Source organism: Tenrec ecaudatus, chromosome 10 (genome assembly GCF_050624435.1).
Source record: "Tenrec ecaudatus isolate mTenEca1 chromosome 10, mTenEca1.hap1, whole genome shotgun sequence".
Classification (NCBI taxonomy): Eukaryota; Metazoa; Chordata; class Mammalia; order Afrosoricida; family Tenrecidae; genus Tenrec; species Tenrec ecaudatus.
Window position 1 is genome coordinate 121,268,057 of NC_134539.1, and position 25,575 is coordinate 121,293,631.

The 25,575-nt window shown below is 37.9% G+C and overlaps 1 protein-coding gene, 1 non-coding gene and 1 pseudogene across 11 annotated transcripts in view; 1 reads left to right on the forward strand and 2 right to left on the reverse strand.

Annotated features, from left to right (window-relative positions):
• The window catches only part of BCAS3 (BCAS3 microtubule associated cell migration factor), a 553,715-nt gene that overhangs the window by 111,277 nt on the left and 416,863 nt on the right, over positions 1-25,575 (forward strand). For all 10 annotated transcript variants that reach the window (XM_075561479.1, XM_075561480.1, XM_075561485.1 and 7 more), the window contains exons 8-10: positions 8,968-9,075; positions 11,555-11,631; positions 20,223-20,299. In XM_075561479.1, the coding sequence (XP_075417594.1) occupies positions 8,968-9,075; positions 11,555-11,631; positions 20,223-20,299 (262 nt within the window). The remainder of the gene's footprint in view (positions 1-8,967; positions 9,076-11,554; positions 11,632-20,222; positions 20,300-25,575) is intronic.
• Positions 7,551-8,183, reverse strand: LOC142458240 (cytochrome c oxidase subunit 4 isoform 1, mitochondrial pseudogene; annotated as a pseudogene).
• On the reverse strand, positions 23,532-23,663 carry LOC142460495 (small nucleolar RNA SNORA70). The gene has a single exon (XR_012786689.1). It is a non-coding gene; the product is annotated as a small nucleolar RNA SNORA70 (small nucleolar RNA).

The window sequence follows — 25,575 nt, forward strand, 5'->3', positions numbered from 1 at the left end:
GACTCAACATATTTTTTTTATTTATTGACGGAGTGAAGGAAGAATATAGGGGATGGATTAATAAACTTTCAGAATTTAATAAACCATATATGGGCTTGAATTTAAGACATTTATGATTATTAAGAATTTAACCAAATACCTTTTAGGCAAGTATAGTTATTTGTTTATGTAGTTTTGTTTTTTAGATGAAAATATTCACTGTCTTATTTCTTACTGTCTTTTAAATATTTTTACTAATAAGGTTAGTTAAATCCTGTTTAATTGTTTTACTTATAGTTCATAATTATTTAAATTACCTTTCACTTTCAATTTCGGAAGCATTTTAAAAAATAGCTCTTTAAATAGATTTAATCAACTCTATTTACTGAAATGAATTAAATATATAAATTCCATAACTCTGGCTGTTGTAATATAAAAATGTGGACTTTTCTCTAATAAAAAGTTAATGACTTCCTTTATAGATGTAGGTCAGATATAATGTAGGGAACAGATTTTTGTGATAAAAATTTTTCCAACACACATATGTGGTAATTCATTATAAAACAAGTTACTTGGGCTAAGGGAATATCAGTTAAGGAAAATTTACTCATTTTCACTTATTTATTATGAAAACGATAAAATGATTTTACTCTACATATTGTTGTCTATGTACTAGAAAGGTTAATAAGCTTGATCAGAATTTAGAGGCCCATTAGTCACCGGTTAGTATTAAAAATGACCATTTCTGCTTTTCCTCTAATCATTGATTTTGATTGACATAGATTTAGTCACTTTCTCACTTTGTATCATCATGTCTATTAGAAAATTGTTAGTCTTTTCTTTATATGTTATAATTTTCTTATGTATGTTTATTCACCTTTAAAAATGTTAATGCATTTGAACTTTGTAGGAAGTGGATCAAGTGTACAACTTCCGTGTGGCATTGTTTGCTACGTCCCACGTATAGAAAGTTTAGGCTTGTCTCTTATGGAACACTATGATTACTCACTTTGTCCTATGGGAAGCTTTTAGATCAGTCAGCTTTTCACTAAAATTGGAATTGTCCGTGTCCCACAGGAAGGTCAGGACATTTTTAAAAAGAGAAATCACAGGACAAAGGGATATGTCGGGCATGCACATAAAGTGCATTATTTGCAGCAAGTATGCCGATGGCTCTGTGAATGTGTAGCTTTATGAAGGCTCTTCTTTTAAAGAGTTATCTTTATTAGACATTGAATGAGGTTGTCCCCCCTGAACACATATTAATATAGGGTTTTTAGTTGTGCCAAGCCTTGTTCAGTCAGCTTTGACCCTTCATAGCGATTGTTTTGTCTACCTCTACTGGGGGTTCTCTACAGGAAGAAGCTCCGTTGTGACTTTGTATGGATGCCAGGGAAGTGATCAGAATTTCACTTTCTAGTTTGCTTCAACTGTTCATTGAAAGTGACAGCATGTTGTTTCTCACACAGCTAGTCTGAGAAATACTAGATTTCCTTTATTTTTAACTAATTTCTTCTCTGCATAGGAATGAAACATGGTGTTTTGCTTGATTGTCCCCCTCTCTAGTTTAGTCAGTTACATACAAGAGGCAACTGTGTGAATAGAACATGAGAATACTACATGGTTTAAAATCAGGAAAGTGTGCATCAGGGTCATATCATCTTATCATACTTGTCCAAACTTTATGCTGACCGAGTCATCAGAGAAGCTGGGTTATACGAAGGATGTAGTATCAGGATTGAAGGAAGGCTAATTAACAACCTGTGATATACAGATGATGCAACCTTGGTTGCTGAAAGTCAGGAGGAATTGACGTACTTGCTGAGGAAGATCAAAGATTGTAGCCTTCAGTATGGATTAAAACTTAGGTGTAAGGAAGACCAAAATCCTCACAACTGGGCCAATAGGTAATATCATGGTACATGGACATTGCCAAGGAGTTTGGCCTGCTTGTATCCACAATCTGTGCTCACAGAAGCACTAGTCAAAGATGTACTGCATTATGTAAATCTGCTGCACAAGACTTCTTTAGAGTATTGGGGGAAAAAGATGTTTCTTTGAGGACTGACCCCAGGTGTGCCTGACCCAAGCTGTGGTGTTCGCTATTGCATCGTATGTACGTGAATGTTGGGCATGAATAAGAAAGACTAAAGAAGAATAGATGCATTTGAATTGTAGTGCTGGAGATGAGTATTGAAAGTACCATGGACTGCTAAAAGGACAAACAGATCTGCCTTGGAAAAATTAAGGCCAGAGTACTCCGTAGAGGCAAGGATGGCAAGACTTTGTCTTACATATTTTGGACAGGAGAACCAGTCCCTGGAGGAGGACATCATTTTTGGTAAAGTGGAGGGGCAGTGACAGAGAGGAAGGCCCTTGATGAGAGGGATTGACACAAGTCACTACATCAGTGGGCTCAGGAATAGAAACAATTATGAAGATGGTGGAGAACCATAAAGTGTTTTGTTCTTTTGTACATAGGGTCACTATGGGTCAGAGCTGACTTGCTGGCACCTAACAACAACAACAACACACACGATATGACACATTTTCATTACTCTGAATATTTTCTTCTGACATTTTGGTCTCCGTATGTCCCCTCATCCCAGGCTCCTGACAACCACTAATTTCCTACCTATTAGTGTTTGTATTTTTTGCCTTGTCCGGGTTTCTTACATAAAAAAATTTATACCTGCCTTTTTCATTAAGCATAATGTTTATGAAATTTTTGCATGCTGTCGAATGTGTGCTTAATTTGTTCATTTAAAGTGTTGACCAGTGTTCCATAATATCAATATACTATAATTTTTATTACCCTTCTAATGCATTTTGGAGGATTTTTTACTTCCTGTTTCCATTATGAGACGTAGGAAAATTCTTAACTAAGAAATTGCTGGCACATATGTTCAGATTTGTTTTTTTTAAAATGATTTTATTAGCGGCTCCTACAACTCTTGTTACAAACCATACATCAATTGTATCCAACATTTACTTTGCATTGAGACCTTGGGATCAGTTCCTCTCCCTACCCACCCGCAACCCTCGTGGCCCCTTGATAGATTGTAGATTGTTTATTTTAAAATCTCACCGACCGCTGGCTCGCTTCCCCTCTGGTTTCTGATGTTTTTCCCTCTGGATGGGGGTGTGATTATGTGCCATTCATTACGATTGGTGTCCCCCTCCTTCTCCACCGTTCCCCCCCTTCCCTTTACCCTTTTGGCATCTCTACTCCCATTCCTGTTCCTGGGTTCCTTGTGTTGTGAGTTTTATCCCTTGTCTTTAACTATGTACATGCTCCCGTCTAGTCCAGAGTGGGAAGAGGCACTGGGGTCATGATAGTGGGGGGGTGAGGAGGCCTCAAGGGATCAGAGGTATATTGCATGGCCCATTAGGGCTCTACTGCACCCTGATTGACTTATCCCCACCCTGAAACTCCTCTGTGGGGGGGATGTTCCATTGTCCAAAGATGGGTTTTAGGTCTCCGCTATAACCACCCTCCATTCTCACCAATGCATTTTTGTTTGTGTGTTTCCTGTTTGTTGTGAGTCTTCTGATCCTCCTTGCCCGGTCTTGATGCCACCTCATGATTGCACTGGCTGGTGTGTTTCTTCCACTTGGGCTTGTTGATTCATTGTTGGATGGCCGTTTAACTTCAATCCTTAGAGACCCCAGACACTATATCTTTTAATAGCTGGGCACCATCCTCTGTCTTCACCACATCTGCTTATGCACCCATTTTGGCTTCAGTGATTGTGTAGCAGGGGTGGGGTGTGGGGTGGGTGGTGAGCATTACAGAATGCCAATTTGTTAGAACAAAGTGTTCTTATATTTGAGGGAAGGTATGAACCGAGGCACAAGGCCCGTCCTCAACTTCAGTGTATTGTCTTATAAGTATATGTTCATAGGCCAATACCACTATTGTTATGGATTAATGTATTTGTATAAATACACACCTCTGTTCATCTATCTATGCCTTTGCTTCTTAGAGCTTGCCTCTGTTTCCTTTTGCCTCCTCCTCCCCTGCCATCGCTTTCCCCCTGCTGCCACCTCATAGTGCTTCCTCTCCACTAGCCTGGTGTTGCTCTAATACTCACAGGATCTCTACCCTCTCCTAGGTGCTGGCTCTGCTTCCAGGATCCTGTCCAGTCACCACACCTTTCTCCCATCCCCTTTGTCTCCCTCAACCTTCCAGGGCCATTGGCCCCATTGCCTCTCCCCGGGCTTCCCTCCCATGTCCTAGTCCGAACAATAAGAAAAAAATGATTGAAGAAAGAAAAGGAAAGAGAAAAAGATGAGATAAGAGAAGAAAAAGAAAGAAAAAAAAACCTATATAGGTCCAGGTTTGTTTGCTGGTCACCATGAGACCCTACCTTCTAGTCCTGAGGGAGATTGGGGGCTGCCCCTCCTCACCCGAAGTTCATTTTTGGGGCTCCTCAGGGACTCTGTGGCTCAGCTTTACTCCAGTTGCTGATCTGTTATGCTCCATTCCCACACTGTCTCCCCGCCATGTGTCCCCATTATTGTCCCTTGTATCCGTGTGCTCTAGTTAGGGGACAACATGTCTTGAGTTGCTGGTAGTCCCACAGTCCTCTCTGTGCCTTAGAGGCTCCATGCAGGGACCTCATCCTCCGGGCTTGGTGTGCCTATGTGGAGTCTAGGCCGACTGGCCCTTTCTCTTTTCCTTCTTGTTTTGCTTTTGCTAGGTCCGTTTCTTTCCCCCACCCGAAGGTCTAGTGTTGTTGTCTGCGGCACACACTTCCAGTGTGGGAAGTGCATTCCTCCACGTGTTGCGTTGCTCTGCTGGATTGGCACGCCATAGTGGGGCCTATATGAACCCTCCAATTCTGTGGAAACACAACCAATACTCTCCCCCTGGGTGGGTTAGTGCCCTGATCCCCCCATGTCATCATCTCGGTTTCTCCTCACCCTATTCTCCCTCTTCCTCCCCCCTTTCCACTTCTTTATGTTGAATTCACATGTACCTCCCTGGGTTTGGTATGACAGCCACCCCCTACCCCCACCCCTGAGTGCCTGTGCTTCCACCCGCATATTGTGAGATAAGTTGTCTTTTCTTGTATTCCTGCTTCCCTCAGGGGACTCCTGTGCTACTTGTCTTTTTGAGATTAATTTACCTCGTTTAACATAATTCCCTCCAATTGGCTTACCCTACTTAACATAATTCCCTTCCCATGAAATGATGTGTTTCATGTGATAGTCTGTGCTTTTTAGTGCTGCATAGTACTCCACTGTGTGTATGTGCTAGAGTGTAGTAATCCACTCGTCTATCGATGGAAATTTATGTTGTTTACAACTCTTTGAGATTGTGAATTGCACCTCAATAAACATTGGAGTGCAGATGACTGGTCGTGTTTTATTTCTTACCTCCTCTGGGTCAAAAGGTAGATCAATTTCCATTTTCTTTAAGAATCACCAGATTGCTATTCACATTGCCTGTACATATCTACGTGACCACCAGCAGTGGAGGAGGGTTCCCATTTCACCACAGCCCCTCCAATATTTTTTCCTCTTTGATTTTCTGATTTGGGCTAACCTCAGGGGTGTTGGTATCTTATGGTTGTTTTAATTTTTATTTCTCTTACTGCTAATGAACGGGAACACTTTTTCATGTGTTTGTTGGTCATATGGGTCTCCTCTGTAGTGAAAATTCTTTTCAGTTCTTTTGTCCATTTCCTTAGTGGGTTCTTTTCCTCTTTTTGCAGGCCATGAGGGTGTTTTAGATTTTAGTAATAAGCCCTTTGTCTGATGTGTCATTACTAAAAATCCTCTCCCAGTCTGTGGGTTGCCTTGTTACCTTCTTGGTGAAGTCTTTCGAGGTGCTCAGTTGTTTTATTCTTATTAAATTCCATTTGTTGATTTCCAGTTCATCTGTATGTGTACCATTCCCTATTGCAGTGAGCCTATGAATTCCCTAGGCCATATGTTCAGAATTTTCAGAAATTCCTAAACTAACTTTAAAAAGAGTTACGTTGGCATTCCCATTTATTGTACATACTCACTTATAAGCAGAGTTTTTCAGCACATTTTTAGTGTAGTTTTCGCAGTTAAATTAGGTGCCTCGGCTGATATTCGGGTTGGCTTATACTATACTTTCTTCTCATTGCTTCTTATTGGCCATCTTTTTTCATTTTAGCCATTTAGTGGATTTAGTAGTATCTCTTGTTGGCACATGCTTTTGAGTTAATTAAAAATTGTAGTGGCCCCGTCTGACAGGGTGAACTGTCAGAGAAGGTTTTCCCAGGGTGTGATCATCCTCCTTTTTTTTCTGGGGCCTTCTGTTATTAGATAGTTCAATAGTGGAATCTGGAACCATTTTCCGATCTCAGGCTAGATGAGCCTATGCATGGTTTGTTTGCACTCTTAGTCTTGTAGAGCAATTTCTTAGTTATTCTTCATTTTCCTCTTTCACTTCCCCCCCCCCCTACATACACGATTAATAGAAACTGGGCTTCCCACCACCATAACAAGTTACAGCCTCAGAAACCCATGGACAGTTCTATGCTACTCTGTAGGGTCACTATGAGTAGGAACTATGGTCTATATCTTAGATGGACCCTTGTAAGCCAATGAAAAAGCAAAAACTTTTTATTGTGAATTAAAGTCAAGGTTTACAGAGAAGGTTATAGGTTTACATTCAATATTACCTACTAGTCTGATTGAATTCATCTATTGCAATCTCCTCAATGTACCGTTGCTTATCCCATTTCCTTCCTGTTTCCTGTTTTCATGCCTTTCTTCCTCAACCCTCTGACCTTTGTCTTTGGTTTAAGTTCTGCTTTTTTGAGCTTAACTGGTTGATTATAATAACATGGAGGTGAAGGCCAAGGGCCATAATCTTGGGGATCCCACCTGTCTCAGGTCAATAAGCCAGATTTCTTGCGATTTTAAGTTGTGTTCCACAGTTTTCCCCACACTCAATCCAGAGCACTCATTTTTCAGATTGACCCCTCTGGTTCCCTGTTTTCATTATTGCAGCTTTATTTTATATTTGAAAATTATCTGGCTTGGTATTTTGGTTTTGCTGTCTTGTGCCTTAATTAGAGGTTGTTGTTTGATGTCTGTCTTTCTGAAGGACTCCTTTTATTGTTACTTGTAAATCTGGTCTTTGTGTTAGTAGATGACTCATCAGGCCCCTTACATTGTAACAGAGGGAGACACTGCCTGGTCTGCACTGTCCTCTAATTCCCTTGTTTTAGAGCTATTATTGCAGCCTTCTCATTCAGGGTCTTCTTTTTGCTGCCTCTCCTGACAATATATCCAAAATCGATGAGACAAAGTCTTGCCATCATTTCCACTGCGAAGCATTCTGACTTTACTTTTTCCAAGACAGATCTGTTTGTTCTGTTGGCAGCCCACAGTACTTTGAATATTCTTTGCCAGCACCATAATTTAAATGCATGGCTTCGTCTTTGGGCTTCCTTATTCATTGTCCAAGTTTCACATGAATCTGGGACAATTGGAAAATGTTTGGGCCTAGTTTTTACAAATTCTTTTTATTCTATTTATCTAGGAATGTCCTGGCTTCACTATTGTGTATTTATTTATTTTTTCACGTACACAAGTCGTTTATTAGCATTGTCTCAGTTACACAGCACGGCTGTGTGGAAGCGGCTGGCGGAGGGGAGCCCCTTACTTCTTCCACTCGTTCTTGTCGTAGTCCCACTTGGCAGAGAAGCCCTGGATGGGGCTGACCTTCATGTCCAGCATCCTCTTGGTCTGCTTGGCCACCCACTCCTCCTCAAAGGTGTGCGGGATGGGGCCGTGCATGTAGTTCCTCTCCCACATGATAATGAATGCGGTGAAGCTGATGAAGAACATGGCCATGCCCACTACCGTCTTCCACTCGTTGGTGCCTCTGTTCATCTCCGCGTAGCTCTCCTTGAACTTGATGCGGTATAATTCAACCTTCTCGTCCACAGAGAGCGTGTTCCAGGCGGCCTTCTCCTTCAGGGCCTTCTGCTGGGCAGAGAGGCTCCGGACATGGGCCACATCGGGCAAGGGGTAGTCTCGCCGGTCCACATCGGATGGGAGAGTGTAGTCTTCCGACTTCACGACGGTCCCGTGGGCTCACACGCATGCCGAGGTAGAAAGGGCTCTCTTGCCGATTAGGCTAATTACCCTGGTGGCCAACATCCTGCTGCCGTTGCCGCCGCGACCGCCCGTACGCCCCGGCTGCCCACCACCGGAAGCGGGATCGGGGACCCACTATTGTGTATTTGAAAGAGAGTTTTCTTGGAAATATAATAGTTGGTTTACAGTTCCTTTCAGGTTTAAAAAAATGTCATACCATTTCCTTCTTGCCTTTTTGTTTTCTATGTAGAAATCAGCATTTAATCTTCCTAGTGCTCTTTTGCAGGTGGCCTTCCTTTTCTTCCCACAAATTGCTCTCGCAAGTACTTCTTTATTCCTCCAACGTGTGCGCATACTGTGACGTGCTGACTTTTGGGTAGGGTGTAATACCCTGGGTGTGGTTTGTTGAACTTCTGGGATAAAAGCCTTGTCTTTCTGTCCATAAACCTTGGGAAATTCTCTTTGTGATAATTTCCCCCCTTCTAATTTACATACATACTAATTCATTTTAGTTATATGTAACATCCTCTTTACAATGTCCCAAATAACTTTTAAACTTTTTTCATTCTTTTTTCTCATATTTCTCAAAACACATTAGTCCAAAGAGATTCATCTTCTCTTTTGGTGATTTATCTTCTATTTCACTATTATGTATTTACTGAGAAAATCAAAGCTCTCTCTCTGCCCCATATATAATGGTAATTTGTTGGATGATAGTGATTTTTCTTCCCTAGCTTTTAATTTCTGGATTTTATATATTATTATCTTTCATTGAAAGGTTGAAGTCAATTTGCCAAAATTATTTTTATAAAGGATTTTAATGTAATTAATAAGGAAGTATGCCTCTTCCTTACCCTTTTTAAATTTTAATTTTTAATATTAGCTTTTATCTTCTTTTAGCACAAGCCCTCCTTACTGTTGTGTTGATCTGTATTCACTTCGCACTGGGGAGATGGTCAAGTCGATACAATTTAAAACACCAATCTATGACCTCCACTGTAACAAGCGGTAAGTAGCTTTTTTGTGTTATTACTTCATAAGATAACATATGTATATAACACACAGAGTTCTCTTCATTACGTGGAGGCCTAATTTCCCTATAAAGTATCATTCGAATGTTCTAAAAGCAAGTTTCTGGAATGAAAAAAATGCTTTTGGATCATCCTTATTAATTTACACTTCATAATGTTTAATGACTACGTTGATATCCCCTTCTAAAATTTATTTCATTAAAAGAGCTGTAAAATTGCAAATATACATTGAAATTCAATATCACCTCTAGTAGTATAGAAAACTTACTTTATTTTAGTGCATAAGCTTAGATCAGAAGGAGTAACCTCTGTCACAGTCAATTTATTTACCATTCGAGAAAACAAAAGTCCCGGGTTGATAGATGGCTGTTCAAGGTTATTGATGCAGGTATAAATAGTCCTTCTCATTAAAAAGCAAATATATGAAATAAATTTAAATTATTGATTAAATTTGTAAAGTGATAGTTCATGAAGTGAATTAGAAAAGTTGATTTACGCACCTTCATATGCGTAAACAATTGTGAGCATGGTGTAGGACAGTGTTGTGTTGGACATGGGGTTGCTATAACTTGGAAATGACTCAGTGGCACCCAACAGAGACAACAACATATGCTTCTGATACAAGAATGTATACTGGAGTACTGATGCATGAAACAATGGTAGATAAAGGGCCTCTCATTAAATCGTGAAGTCCTTTGTGCTACAATGTGGAATACATTCCCCAAAGGAGGAAACTACAGACAACACTTTTCTTAAATTGAAGATACATAAATACATGCATACTCGAAATAAAAACTGTAACAACACAAAGGAAACGCCATTTCTTATCAGTTAAAAATATTTGCATCATTTCGTGAAAGAAAATAATTTATAGTTCTCTATGTAATCTTATTTTTGTAGAGGTTTTATTCTTTATTATAAAGTCTTTCCCTGTGTATTTTAACCCCCTTTATTTTCTCTTCCTACCAATGAGAAGTAAACATGTTTAAAATGAAAGGTTGTGTGAACTGAAAACTGAAGTGTGACCTCGGGATTTTGTCAATATTATGCTTGAATCATTACAAGCAGTCTTAGGATAAGAATGAGATGCATCCTGTTTTTTAAGTAGAATTTGTGTGTGTGTGTGTGTGTGTGTGTGTGTGTAAATCAGAACAGGTGCATATGGTTCTTAGGACACCTTACTTTAGTATAAAAAAATCCCCCCAAAACCTTGGTGCTTCCATATATACTGGTGTATAAGTTGAGTTTTTCAGCACATTTTTAATGCATTTTTTGTGGTAAAATTAGGTACCTTGGCTGATATTTGGGTCGGCTTATGCTCAAGTATATACAGTATTTCAATGATTTTAAAGCTGCACATGTGTGCAGTGTAGCAAGGAAAGAGGCGTTTGTGATGTAGGGGTTGGTTCAATTGTTTCAGAGCTTCCGATTGGTGACGGGCATTACACTATGGTTACAAAGATGAAGACACTATGGTCAAATATGGCAGTGCTCTTTCCAACGTTGGTGGTTCACTGCACTGTCCTGAATGTGCGTGGCTTGCCACAGTACTGTCAACAAGTTAGTCTCATATATCAGGCTTGGCAAGGACTCCCATTCCAGGGCTTCAGCTTGTAATTTACTCCATTCCGATTACTGTAACAATTTAAATGGAAAATTTAGGTCTGTACCTATTTTGTTGGCCATGACAAAACTGGTTTAAACTCATTTGAAGCCCTGAATAAATGGCACATAGGTGTAGTCCCTGTTTTTAAGTTTGTAATTATCAAACTTGTTGTCATGAGTTGATTCTGTTTCTGCAGCCTTAGGGCAGCTGGTGGTTTTGAACTGATGACCTTTTTTGGCTAACTGCTGAGATTTTAACTAATGTTCCACCAGGGCTGCTTGGATTGTCCATACATTGTCATAAATTCAACTTTTCTTATGGAAATCCTTTTGTGTGAGCCTTTGTTTAGGTATTTTTAAAAATGTATTTTAGCAATTGTCTTCTTAAAGCATTTCCAAGAAAAAATTTAATTTGTACTGAATTTGATAAAATACATTCAATAAGTTCTACATAGCTCATTTATACTAAATAGCAGTTGTCTTAATACACCCCCCCCCCAATTATTTTGGAAAAATTCAGCAGTCATTTTAAGTGGCAAGTGCATGAATCCATTTTATATTTAATTCCATGACCATTGAGTTTCATAATAATGAAAATAAAATTAGTTAAGAATAATTTTTATGGTGAAGTTGTTTCATTTTGATAACTTTCTTGCTTTTAATCATCTTAATTTTACCTCAAAACAGGCTATATGGTTAATCTTTAAAATCTTTATTTTTAGCCTAATTTTATAATTGCATTACTAGTTCATTATTTTCTTTGAAATAACTTAAATTAATAAATAAGTTTATGAAATTTCATGTTCTTACATGTTTTTTGTTTTGGTATCTCTTCCCTTCTCTTAATTTAGGGTACTTGTTGTAGTCTTGCAGGAGAAAATTGCTGCCTTTGATAGCTGTACCTTCACAAAAAAATTCTTCGTTACAAGTAAGTACCAAATTGTTTTATTTTCTATCATATTGCATTTGGTTTTATATTAGTTGATAGGTTATCAGTTTTCTTGTGTTAAATTGACTTATCTTTGGTATGTCCAGGGAATCCCAATTCTATTTGCAGCTCCTTTGGAGATATCCCATTATTCAAATGCTTATTGAACATCTATGTGTCAAGCACTGGATAGTAAATAGTATTTCCTTCTGATAAGAGCTCATGTTTATTATACAATACATATAGACTGTATATAAATGCAGTCACTCCTGATAGCACTCTTTGAGATCATACAGTATTTATTTGTAAGGAGCCATGGTGGTGCTATTGACTAAGTATTATTAGACTGCTAACCGCCCAGTCTGCATTTCAGATCTACCAGCTATCAGCAGGAGAGTCAGGAGACTCTGCTACCCTAAGAATGTGTATCTTTAGAAATCCTGTGTAGGGTGGCTGTGAGCTGGAATAGGTTCAGTGCGTTTTGTGTATATGTAGCTAAACACACGATATATTCTTGTAACTAACTCATAATGTATTTTGATAGCATTTGTAGACTACAACGAAAAATAAGACAAATGTCTCCCAGAAGGAGTTTGTAATCTAGTTAGAGATCTTCAAAGATAGTGAGGATCATGAAATTCACTGAGGGTTTTTTTTTGTATATTATGAAATCTAATTTAAACCATAAAAGGATTTACTTTTATATCTCCAGTACCTCGGTCATTACCTAGCGTAATGTCGGGCTCTGTACATGTTTGTAGCAATAATGAGTACATTAACCCATTAATTTTATGCAAGAGAGAAATTTGATGCCTTAAAATAATTTAATATAGTTTAGAAGATCAAGTCTTAGGTGTATGTGTTTGAAAAATGGAAAGTTTGGTGCATGGAGTTGCTGCTGCTTCTCCTCTACCTTTCCAATGGAGGTGACCTTGCTGCATCACCCAGACCCCTGCCAGTGACTGAATTCCTATAGGAACCCTATAGGTCAGGGTAGCGCTCCACCTGGGGGTTCTAAGACTGTAACTACAGAAGCAGATTGCCACATCTTTTTCCCCTACTTTAATTGGTGGGTTCAATGACTGTTTAGCAGGTTAACCTCTGCGCCATCAGGATTCCTTGCTTCATCAGCTGAGTGTTAAACTAGAAAAATCCCAGTCGTCATTTAAGAGCCCTATTTAAGCATTGGGTTCTACTAGACTGTGTTGGAAATAATACTTAATTAAACTTGGCAATAGATGTCTTTGTAATAAATGTTAGGCTATCAAATTTGCTGTGTTAATGACCAAAAAAAGTTAATAATAAAGATGCTTATTGTAAAGCATATTTTATTGCAGATTTTTAAGTGACTTTCATGTTCATTGTAGAATTTAAATAGAGAAATCAAGCTTTGTTTTAAAATAATAACTTAAAATACTCAGATTTATAGATTGAATTATAGATCAGATTATAAAGACCACAGAGGTTTATAACATTGTTAACACTTTGGAATAATTATTGATTTCTTTGTACTCTCTTGTTTTTTTTAGAACATAAATAAAATTTACATATGAATCAAAATTTTAATATATTTATAATGTTTAACTCATTAACTATATTCTAAACACAAACTATTTCTTCCATTTTACATTTAATCTGAGAAAGTAGTGTAACGAACCCTCATGTACTTACTATATATTTTTGAGTATAAGCCGACCCGAATATCAGCCGAGACTCCTAATTTTACCACAAAAACTGCATTAGAAATGTGCTGAAAAACATGGCTTATACACGAGTATATGTGGTAATCTTTAATTCCAACAGTTTTCATAGACAACCTTTAATTGTATAACTACTATCAATTATTTCAAAATGCATGTCCCAGATGTTATTTCATTTAATCTGTAAATATTTTACTTTCTATCTGTGAAAGATAAGAATTTAAAATTATTGGATCATATAATCTATCATTTAACTGAGATCTCTTGGTTACAACAAATACCAAAGGTGGTTTGACTATGAAGCAACATTTGGTCATCCTGTTCATTTTGTACCAAATGAATTTCCAACTCCTAATCTGGACTATAAAGACCATCTTTATCAAAGCCCCACGCCCTTGCCAGAGCTTCATTCCTACTACCCAGTTGCATTCTTCTAATGCTGTGCTTAATTGCAGCTAGTCATATTCCCAGTTGTGTGCATGTGCACTTGTTCCTTTGCTCTTCTGCGGGGAGTGGCATTTTCACTAGTCCTCTCCATCCCATTGTCTTAATCCTACATTTCTTTCTAGTACAATCTAGAACCAGCAGTTCTCAGCCTGTGGGTCGCTACCCCTTTGAGGGTCTAATGACTCTTTCACAGGAGTGGCTTAAGACCATCAGAAAGCACATGTTTCCGATGATTTTAGGAACTGCTCCTCAGTCCGTCTCCAGGCGATCTGCCCACATGCAGAAACGCCCACCTAGGAGTACCTGTCATGAAGACTGTTACCCATGCTACACCTTGCTTCAAGACAAAATTTCATTGATTTGTCATTAGAAATGAATATTTCACAAAATGTAATTACATATTGTTCTTGTGATTCATCACTATGCTTTATGTTCAATTTGTAACAATGAAAATACATCCTGCATATCTGATATTTACTTTAATATTTATAACATAAAATTACAGTTATGAAGTAGCAATGAAAATCATTTTATGGTTGGGGATCACCACAACTTGAGGAACTGTTTTAAAGGGTTGTGGCATGAGGAAGGTGGAGAACCGCTGTACATAGAGTTCCTACGCAGAGTTGTGCCTGGTCTTCTTAGTGGCCTGGAATTGTTCTGATGGGGCAACAAGGGTCTGAAACTGTCTTGTAGCACTCTGAGTGATGTGAGTCTGCACCAAAGTCCTGGTCAAGCAGTTCGAGGCTCACTGTAGTGAATTTTCAGTAAGAACAAATTTGTTAAAATTTTCACTTGCTGTCTCACAGTGGTGCTTATATTGAATTATTTTGTATTGGAGATGTCCTTTGTTGTGAGTGGATTTTGTAAAATCTGAAGTAAATGTTACTTAATAGTTAATGTTGAAAAGTAGAGTAAATAAAAATACAATCATCATTTCTGAAGACAAATTATATAAATAAGAGTGACAACATATATATTAAACCCTGAGTTGGCTTTTAATAACAGATTATCCTAATTTTAATATAGTAGTTTGAAGTCAGGTCAGTGACCTGAGAGAATATTGACTGGAAAGAACATGAAGGGGACATTTGGGGTCCTGTTTTTGATTCAGGTGCCTTGTTTATACAAAATATGCCACTGTGTGGATTTGAGTACTTATGTATATCTATTTCAGGAATATTCTACAGGCAAAAATGTCCAGAAAGCACCACCCACACCACTAAAGTTGGTGATTTCTCCCTTTATACCATGAATTGTACTTCTTACAGTCCTGATTAGTGTAATGGCTTACAACTTGGGTTGCTAACACAGGGTCAGTCGCACAAATCCACCAGCCACTCTGCAGGGGAAGAAAGATGAGACTTTCTGCTTCTGTAAAAATGGATAGGCTTGGAAAAGGGACAGTTGTATTCTGTTCTACGGGGGCTTTATGAGTCAGAATCAACTGCATGGCAGGAACTTACGTAGCTCTTCTGCCCCTAGGGGATAAACAGTGGACACTCTGCCCTCATAAAGATTTACTGTGTTGGAAACCCTAAGGAGCAATACTACTCTATTCTGTGTAGTCCCCATAAGTTAGAATTGACTGTATGACAGTGTTTTTTTTTTTGGGGGGGGGGGTGGTAGGTGGTTATATAGAGTCTCACAGCAGGTCTTCCCAGTCTCGTCATGTACAAATATTCTGACCAATAGTAATAATATATCTCATCTCATACTTTCATTAGTTATATATTTGTTAAAAATTATTTTGTTTAAATGGAAAATTATAGAGGTAAGATTACACATGGAGTTTTAAATTGATAGGATTGGTAACAATTGATAAATGCTTATGAAGTAATTTTCTTATTTTATTTGAATTAGCAAAAATGGTTTATATAAACATTTACACCCCCCAAAAAACTTTGCATGGCCTTTTAATATCAAGGATGCCACTGACTTATGTTTTTAAGAAATTGCTATGTCTTCTGATTGCTTTACAGTGACTGTCACTTTTAGTGGGTGGAAAAAGGCACTATACAAATTGTGTGTGCTTCTATGAATTTGGGTTTTTGAAATTTGATAAATGTACGTTGCTTTTGTGTGGTTTACTAAGCAGGGGACTGGGGACATAAGATCTGGTAGGTATGGGCAGCCCATTGCTTATGCCATGTAGTCTGTCTCCATCGATTGTTCTCCTCCTTGTTCTCTGAAGAACTACTACAACTATTGTCCACATAAAGCGACAGTGGCATAGACACATTCCCCATTTAATGAGGATGCTATTTTCATCAGTGATCATTTAATATATGACATCTTTTGAAAAGTTCTTTCCTGTCACAGCTCGGAGCGCCATAGGTATGTGTGAATACAATGAAGCAACTGTACAATAAGTAGCGGCAGCTGTGCCCATCAGAGTAAGCATCATGGGAATTTGTGCCAAAGGGTGGAGGGAACAAGTAAAGAGATCTGATAGAGAACTGGGGAGTGAACACAGCCAATATAATGAGAAAGGAGACACTTTTGAATTTGGTTGTACAGAAAAGGTGACCTTGAGCAGCTGTCTGATGTGGAAACCCAAAACCCAGGTCTGATTAAGCAAACAAAAGACAAAGACTGATAGATGTCATTAGCAGTCATTTCCACCGTCCTCAAGTTGAAATGTAGATACGGTGTCTCAGGGGGATTGCCAAGCTTTGTTCACTGGCCTCTGTTTTTACTTTAAGTAGAGCAATATGGTTACTTTTTGCATTCCCAGTATTATTCCTTAGTGTTAGAATGGGTGTCCTTCATCAGTGCTAATGATGAATAACAAAGAATGGGAATCACTTCAAAGGCGTTTTAAAATCCAAAAATGTTTTTAATATTTGGAAGAAGAGCTTTTTACATTTAGAAACACATTTGTAACATTGATGAGGGGGAGCCATGTGTTCTTTTGTTGTTGTTCTTCAGTGGAGACATTTTAATACATCTGTTATGCATACATATGCACAGATACATTTCCATGTCAATGTATACACACGTTGTGACAGGGGATGACAGTGGCATACTTTTGTTCCTGCAGTTAACTCTTTGATCATGTTTGTGTGGATCTTTCTGTATTGCATGAGATGGACAACTATCCTGTTGTCCTAGCACCGTTTGCTGAAATGACTGTCACCACTGAATGGGCTTGGTTTCCTTATTGAAAATGATTTCATAATAAAGGTGGACATTGACTTTTAAAAGAAAAGTTTGAAGACTTTTTGACTTGACCTTGCCCCCCAAAATAAGACAAAGTACTAAAGAGCAGATAAATGTATGGATTTTCTAAATGATTGCAGGTCATCTGTTCACTGGGCCAACCAAATGGGAGGATACTATATAAATTATATCATGTTATGTGTGTTCTTAATTACATGCTAAGACTTTCCTAACTGAAGAATCTCCATTTGGTGCGCTTATCTTGGGTTTTGTTTTTATTTATACTTAGAAATATGGGTCATTTTAACATCTAGTTCCCCTTACTTTGTTGTCCATTATTTTCAGCACATTCAGATTTCTCTTAGACTTCTGAACGATCATTTACCCCTTTTAACTTATTTTCAAAGATTCAAAGATTAGCCAGAGAAAAAGTTAATCTTTAAAAGGATCATGCTTATAAAGTTGAGATAGTGCTGAGTGGCAGATGATCTGCTGATTCTAGCTATAAAATGTTTTTGGAGTACAGTAAAACCATTTATTTTTATTTCCCTGAATAGATGATCATTTTTAGGTCCACTGAGCTTGTAAAAGCATCACACTCAAAAAGTGAAGTGAAAAATTATAAATTACATTTACTTTGTACTAATGTCTATTGAGGTTGTCATCAGAATTGATTGTAAGCTAACTTTGGAAAGGCTGATTAAGGAAATTAACTGCCTTTAATGACACGTCACAATCCCTGGGTAGTGCACGTAATTAATGGCTAGTTAATGGTCAGATTGCAGGTACAGAGTCCACCTACCCAGTGGGACCTGTGTGTGTTGCCATGTATTTCTGAAAAATCTGCCATTAAAAACTCGGTGAAGCTTAGTTTTCTACCCGTATAAACACAAGGGCCAGGAATTAGAACCGACTCCATCGCTGCTCTTAATGTTATGTCACATTTCACGCTTATAATGAAATTGGGTGCGGATTTTAACTTTTTAGGTCGTGAAATTTTCTAGGGAATATGTGCATATAGGCAAATTTATATTTTTTGTATGAATAAGATAGCTTCCTCAGTGTGAGTCAAATGTAAAATTCATTATCTAAAAACTTCACTGAATATCTGTGAGTGTTTTATAGGTACGGCACCATCACATTACTACATTACCCAGAGGATAGAATTCCATAATCCAAAACTCCTACATACCTGCAAGTTCTGCAATAAACAACAAAAATTTCAACCTTTTATTTTTTTTAAACAATTTATTAGGGGCTCATACAACTCTTATCCCAGTCCATACATATACACACATCAATTGTATAAAGCACATCCGTACATTCTTTGCCCTAATCGTTTTCTTTTATTTTTATGACTTGAGTCAGTGTATTCTTTTCAAAAAGAAGGTGTTCTTTCAAAATAGATGGCAGTTCAGGGAGGTGAACTAAATTTGCTCAGTAATGAAGCCAACAGCCAGGTGTGCCTGCTTAATACTTGTGAGCACAGTAACACCCCCACCGGTAGAGATGCTCAGAGGCTTTCTGAAATAGAATAGCATGTTAAATACATTGTGAAGAATTTTACTAATAAATGGCTGGAAATGCAAAGACCTAGCTTTTAGTAAGGCATGCTATTTGAAATTTCATAGTTGCACATTAAATAATAAATGCGCCAGGTCAGCTTATTGTATCCAGTTAAAATATTTATTGTGTGTATTCCATGTCATATATTGTTCTAGACCAGTGGTTCTCAACCTTCCTAATGATGTGGCCCCTTAATACAATTACTCATGTTGTGGTGCTCCCCAATCATTAAATTATTTTCGTTGCTATTTCATACTATAATTTTGCTACTGTTATGAATTGGGCGACCCTGTGAAAGGGTCGTTCAAGCCCCCCACAAAGGGGTTGCGACCTACAGGTTGAGAACCACTGGTCTAGACCAGCGAGATTGACCAATGGAAAAATAGACACACATCCCAGACTTGCATATCCTCCATTCACTGCCTTCTAGTCGATTCTGACTCATGGGGTCACCCTGCTCGTTGGGGGTCCGAGATGGTAGATTTTTATTTTCAGGAACAGATAGCCTCATTTTTCTCCTGAGGAATGATTAGTGGATTTGAACTGTTTGATCTTTTTATCTTCGAATTATTTGTAGTCTCTTAAATTGTCTTGTTAAAGCAGTTTTGTGAGACAGTACGGCTTTATATTTGTTACAGGTCACAGATAAGGCACCTGAGAGTCTGGGACAGCATTGCCATAGACAGGAGTAGTGGTGGCAGCTTCTGCAGGATAGACATTGTGTCATTGACTGAATTGTGTTCAGTAGCTTATTCGTAGTAGCTCAGGTGGTTTCTAACTTACCATGTATGGAAAGTGCTCACTGTCAAGGATATTTAATACAGTCTCGTTGAAAGACAACTAAAAAAAATACATTTTTGTAGTGTTATCTGTTGGCAGTGGAAGCTTGAACAATGAAATGTAGTGCTTAGTGTAATATGTACACTAGAACAAGTCCATCGGGTGGCTTCTGACACCCAGTGACCCTGTATAGGGTTTGTGAGGCGGCAAATCTCTGCAGGCTCAGAGAACCCCATTATTCTGTGGAATGACTGGAGGATTACCTTGTAGTTAGAAGTTCGATGCTTACCCAACAGGGATATCGGGGCTCCTTAGTGTAATATATAAAAACAAATGAAACTGACTGTCGTGGAGTCGATTGTGAGTCATAGTGAGCCTATAGGACAGAGTAGAACTGCCCCTGAGAGCTCCCCAGACTCTGACTCTTGAAAGCAGAAGACATGATGACTTCCCCCAAAGTGGCTGGTGGCGTCGAGTCCCAGTGGTGGTCACCGTGCCACTGGGCTTCAGCGTAATCTACCCGAGTGCGTAAACGATTCCCTTTGTGACAGTTGTCCTTGTGTTCTCAGTTCTCTCCCGCTGTGCTTCCTTTTCTTCTGTACCATCATGTGTGTGTGTGTGTATCTGACACAGTGTCTTTCTGAAACGTGTCACTCCCACAGCATTCCTGTGGCACTGTACCATTTACAGAATTAGGATCTTTAAATGATTACGATTAGTTTTTCTCTCTTTGCTTGGTTCTTACTAGAACAGAATAAAAATAAAAGTAGTAGGAAACGGTAAGAAAAACCCCTTTACTTGCTACTAATTTAACAATTAACTTATATAATAGAAAATTTTCTGAGATTTAATAGTTTCCTGTTTTTCTGGAAACAATATGTGAAGCAGCAACAGAACTTAAGAAATTTCTCACAATTGTCGTTTTAATAATTTCAGGCTGCTATCCATGTCCAGGGCCAAACATGAATCCTATTGCTCTTGGGAGCCGCTGGCTTGCTTATGCAGAAAACAAGGTAAGGTCCAAGTTTGGGTCATATGTATAGGAGCAAGTATTGAAGAATTTTCTTATAATAGATTCCTGTGCTTAATAGATGATAACTCACCAAAAATTAATGCTCAGCTCATTAATATATTTTTATTGTGTTTAGTTATAATTGTTCAACCCATAATCTCCATTCCTACCTACTTGCTTTTGATCAATTCTGTTAAGAATTCATAACATTTGAAAGTTGGTTTGAATGAAGATTCTCTAGAACTTTACTTCCCTAAGCTTTGTACAGAGAAGTTTACACTTCCCAAATGACAACCTTAAGGCTATGCTAGTATTGGCAATAAATAGTTTCTGTGAGGTAAAAATGACAGGTCTTAATTGATTCATAGATTAGGGCTGGAGATATAAACTAATTTAATTGAGTTTATCCTTAAAACTAGATCCAAATAAGAGCTCAGCCATTTATTTTAAGGAAATAGCTGGTCTTATTTATCAAGGTCAGTGTAATAGTGTGATGATATTACATTCATTTGAAGGAAAGTGAAAAAATATTCCTAGGTTCATACAAACATAAGTTTATTCCAAACAAAACTTGTTTAAATGTCTGTGTGATCAGTGGATGGCTGTGGAAAAAAGTTCTACATATATTTATCAGAGAAGGTCATTAGTATATTTGTTTTAGTCTCATTGGGGTTCATTAAACAGAAGAGAAAAAGTTCAATCAAAAGCAGTGGCTTCTGGCGGGTACCTTCTGGGCTAGTTAAAATCACGACAGATTTGACTTGTGTAACCATGACCCTATAACCTCTCAGATGGTTATAGTGATTGATTTGGAGGATTACAAAAGGGTAATCTTGATAGACCTTCTTGACGGACATAGGATCCCAGGAGCTTGTTCTGAAAACTGCATTGGTAAGATAAAGGTCCGGAAGGTCAGTAGCAGCAAGGAGTGTTGCCATCAGGACAATGCACCTGCTTATTCTGGAGGCTTGCAAGGGTTTCATGTGAGGTTGTCTTTGGGAACTATTGCTCCATCCACTCGACTGCCCTGATCTTGCCCCTCTGACTTTTGTTTCCCAAACTCACAGAACATTGAAAAAGTACTAGGTAGCCACTTCAAATATGCTACAATCACCATTTTGTCTCGGGGTCAATCAAACAGCATAGAATTCTTTGGGAAAGAGTTAGCAAGATGAAATTATCACCTTAGAAGCGTATAAGCATACGGGATAGGTGAAAAAGACCAATGGTTTTCTGTTTCGATGCTTCTGTTCAATAGAACTTCCTGTTCTTTTTGACTTAACTTTTTACGAGTTTCATGTATATGGAAAGTAAATCTTGAAAGAGCCATGAATATTTTTCATGCCATTTTGCCATATATGTGAATTGAGAATAAAATTAAACAAGCAAAACAACAACCCACAATGAGAGCTTTCCAAGATGATCAGTACTTTGGGTTTCATTTTCACCTGATTGTTCAATTATTAATTTTTTGGAACTAATGCAAATATTGAATATAAAAATTCCTGATAAAAATTGAGAGAAAAAATAAAATTAAAAAAAATTGAGAGAAATTATTGGGGGAATAAAATTATTAGGGAGAGTCACAGAGCTTAAAGCCTCTGGAATATACAAAGCTGAGAAAGTATTGAAGAAAATTATTTTTCTGGGTAAATTCTTTGTAATTTTTTCTGAAATTCTTTACGTAATAGTTAGGTTTTTTGCATCTTAGCCAGTGCAGTACTGTGCTCCAGCCTGTTTTTTCCTCTGAGTTTTCCAGTGTAGCTCATAAAAAATAGTTCTTTTGAAATTACTCTTTACGAACTATGTTGACAAGTGGCATATAGTTTAGTGTGATGACATAATGATTTCTTCTAATGTTCACATCTGTAATACATTTCTGATGAGTGCTGAACACATCCTAGAAGATGTTTAAATGTCTTTTGGCTGTTGTAAATATATTCTCACACATCGGAAACTGTCCATTTACAGTTTGTGATATTATGCAAATATGAGGGGGCTTCAAAGATTGTGGACAAATGGAATGAAAGGATAATGGACCTTTTCCCAGAAGGTTTTGAATCCAACTTTAGTTATGTATCATTTTGAATGCGAATGACCTCCCTTCAGAGCTGTGAAACCTGGATGTATGCCAGTTGTTTTGTTTTGCAGAGATACACGTCACGAATATTTGGTCTCATATACAGGAAATGTAGGGGAATTTACAAGGAATTTGCTGATGAAATTGTGTGTCACCTTTGGAAGAAGCATTTCAATAGTACTTCTATAAATAAATGAGAGCTGTTATTTGTTACCAATCTTTTGGGCTGAGTGCGAATTTACAAAATAGAATTTAAGTGTTTGAATGACACTTTCTGTTAAATAAGATCTTAAGAAGTTTTATTTTCGTAAGGAATTTTAGTTTTTGGTACTTAAAAAATGTTCATTAAACTTCATACACTTAAAGTAAACTTGCAATAATGTTAGCTCAAACGGCGCAAACAACAAAAAGCCTACCTATATAGTCTTTTTGTTTTTCCCCCGCTCACTCTGTCACCCCCTGGGCCTCTGTTTTCTCCTCTTCTCTTTGCCTCTGTCTCCCCTGCTCACTTCTGGATGCATCAGCCGCTTCTCTCTTCTTCCCATGGTGCTCTTAGCATTTGTTCGTGTATAATTGGACACATTTATCACTGATGTTATACTTACACACTTAGATTTCCCTTTCACTTTCGTTTAAAGTAGCTTAATATCTATGTTGTTTTGTACATTGCTTTATTTACTTAACCTATAGTTAACGAGAAGTTAATCTATTTGCTAGAGTTTTTTACGTTACAGAAAATTCTGACTCACCTTTCAGTTAAATTAACCATGAGACAGTGTAAATTTCTTTTCTTTTTTTCTCCGGAAGTTCAATTTTTATTCGGTGGACACAGAGCTTAACCAGGCAGGGCCTGCCATTGTCCAAGGGTCCATAGTTAGGGATGTGCTTGACTCCACAGCCATCAGGGATGAGGCACTTCTCAGCTACCATGTCCTAAACTCGGCATTAAACTTGGTGAAGCCCCACGTCTTGGAGATGTGGATCTTCTGGCACCCAGAGAATTTGAACTTGGCCCAGTGTAAGGCCTCAATCACATGCTCCTTGTTTTGAATCTTGGTGCAGACAGACATGATGACCTGGTCAGTGTGGACTCTAGCCACTGTGCCTTGGGGTTTGCCCAAAGTACCTCGCATTCGATTGAAAAGCAGTAAGGGGTTGTGTCCAAGGTCCATTCGGGCAGCCATCCATACTAACAGACTACATATACTACTGAGGAGGCTCACTGTTTGCAGCCATTGCACACTGGCCCCCACAAGGGGGAGGACAGTTGGCTTATTGGCTGTAGAACAAAGTAAATTTCTGATTCGTAGTTTTAGACCAAAATTTTTGGGTTTATTTAATTTTATGTAAAAATGCCACTTCATATTTCGCAGCGAAGAAAATGTAAGAATGTTGCCTATTGTCATTTTTTTAAAGTTAGCTAAAACGGTACGATTTCTGAAATGAGTGCTTTTCCATGCATATGCAGCAGGAGGCAGCAGAGGGATAGATTTAATAATTCTTTAACCGTGTATTTGTGAATGAATGAGCCAGTACACGAGAGAGATGCCTTTAAAAAAATCATTTTATTAGGAGCTCATACAACTCTTATCACAATCCATACTACATCAATTGTGTAAAGCACACCTGTACATTCATTGCCCTCATCATTTTCTTTTTTAATCATTTTATTGGGGGCTCATACAATTCTTTTTTTTAATTAAAAAAACATTTTATTAGGGACTAATACAACTCTTATCACTATCCATACATATATCAATTGTGTCCAGCACATTCGTACATTCATTGCCCTCATCATTCTCCAAACACCTGCTTTCTACTTGAGCCCTTGTTTTCAGCCCCTCATTTTCCCTCCTCTCTCCCTGCTCCCAGAGATGTCTTTTTGATTAGATAAAACAATCACTTTTCACACTTCTTCACTGTAAAGCAGGGGTCCTCAAACTTTTTCAACAGGGGGCCAGTTCACTGTCCCTCAGACCCGTTGGAGGGCCGGACTATAGTTTTTTAAAAAAACTATGAACAAATTCCTGTGCACACTGCACATACCTTATTTTGAAGTAATAAACAAAACGGGGCAAAAACACCCGACCGGCCGGATAAATTTGTCACCTTTTACTTGGGAGATTTCTCACTATGACATCTACTTAACTTGAGATTTGCCTAATCGACACCTAATATATTTTAATAGGTGTCCTGTTGTAATATATTAATACTCCTTTGAGTTTTTCTCATTATCAATAATGCTGAGAATTATAAATTAAGAATAAAATAAATCCTTCTAACAAATAACAGACTTTAAGAAAATAGCACTTTTAGGTTTATAGAGATTTCACATATATCTCTTCTCCTCCTGCACCATTCCTTCTCTTATTAACATCTCTCATTCCCTTATATTTGTTAAGCAAATACTGATATATTTGCGGGCTTAAAGAAGTTCATGGAAAATATTTTAATGCAAACATTCCAACCCATCACCATATTATATTTCTCCATGAACTTTTTAAAACCCCTTGTATTATTAAGCAAAGCACATATTTTATATTCACATTCATTCATCTAAAGTTTTAAATTTGGGCATATTTTTCATATCAAATATATTTTTTGGCGTGTGTACACTGAATATTGGATCAACATAAACACAATCCTGGTTTATTGCTCAAATGGTGAGAAAATCATGCATAGCAAACTAATGGTCCACTTTGAAAACTGGCAGAATTGTGTCTGACTCAAATCAGGGCATTTCTCTTTTATTTCCAATGCTAAGGGCAGTGACTTCTCTGGAGCGGCCAGCACTATGTGCTGTGTTTGCTTTGCGCCACTTTCCACTGACAATTGAAGACGGACATGCGGCGAATTTTTTTGTCTGTTTTTCAAAAGTTTGTTTCCTTTTATGGTCTTCATAGAGGAATTAGGAGGCCAATTTGCTAGAATGTCAACTATTTAATGTTAGGAAGTCGTGTATAAATCCTTTGATTATGTTTTTAAAATTTATTTGTGGAAAGGCTGCCAGCTCCCAATCCTTCCATTTCAGAGTTTATGAATTCTTAAAGACTATTCATCTTGTAATTAAAAACTGTATTTGAGCAAGAAACGGTGTGCGTGGCACCAGTGGATTATAAAAAGGGGGGAAAGTGTCTCAGCAGAGCTTTTAGCTGTTTGTCTGAAATACACTTATGCAAACATTCCCACCCACAACC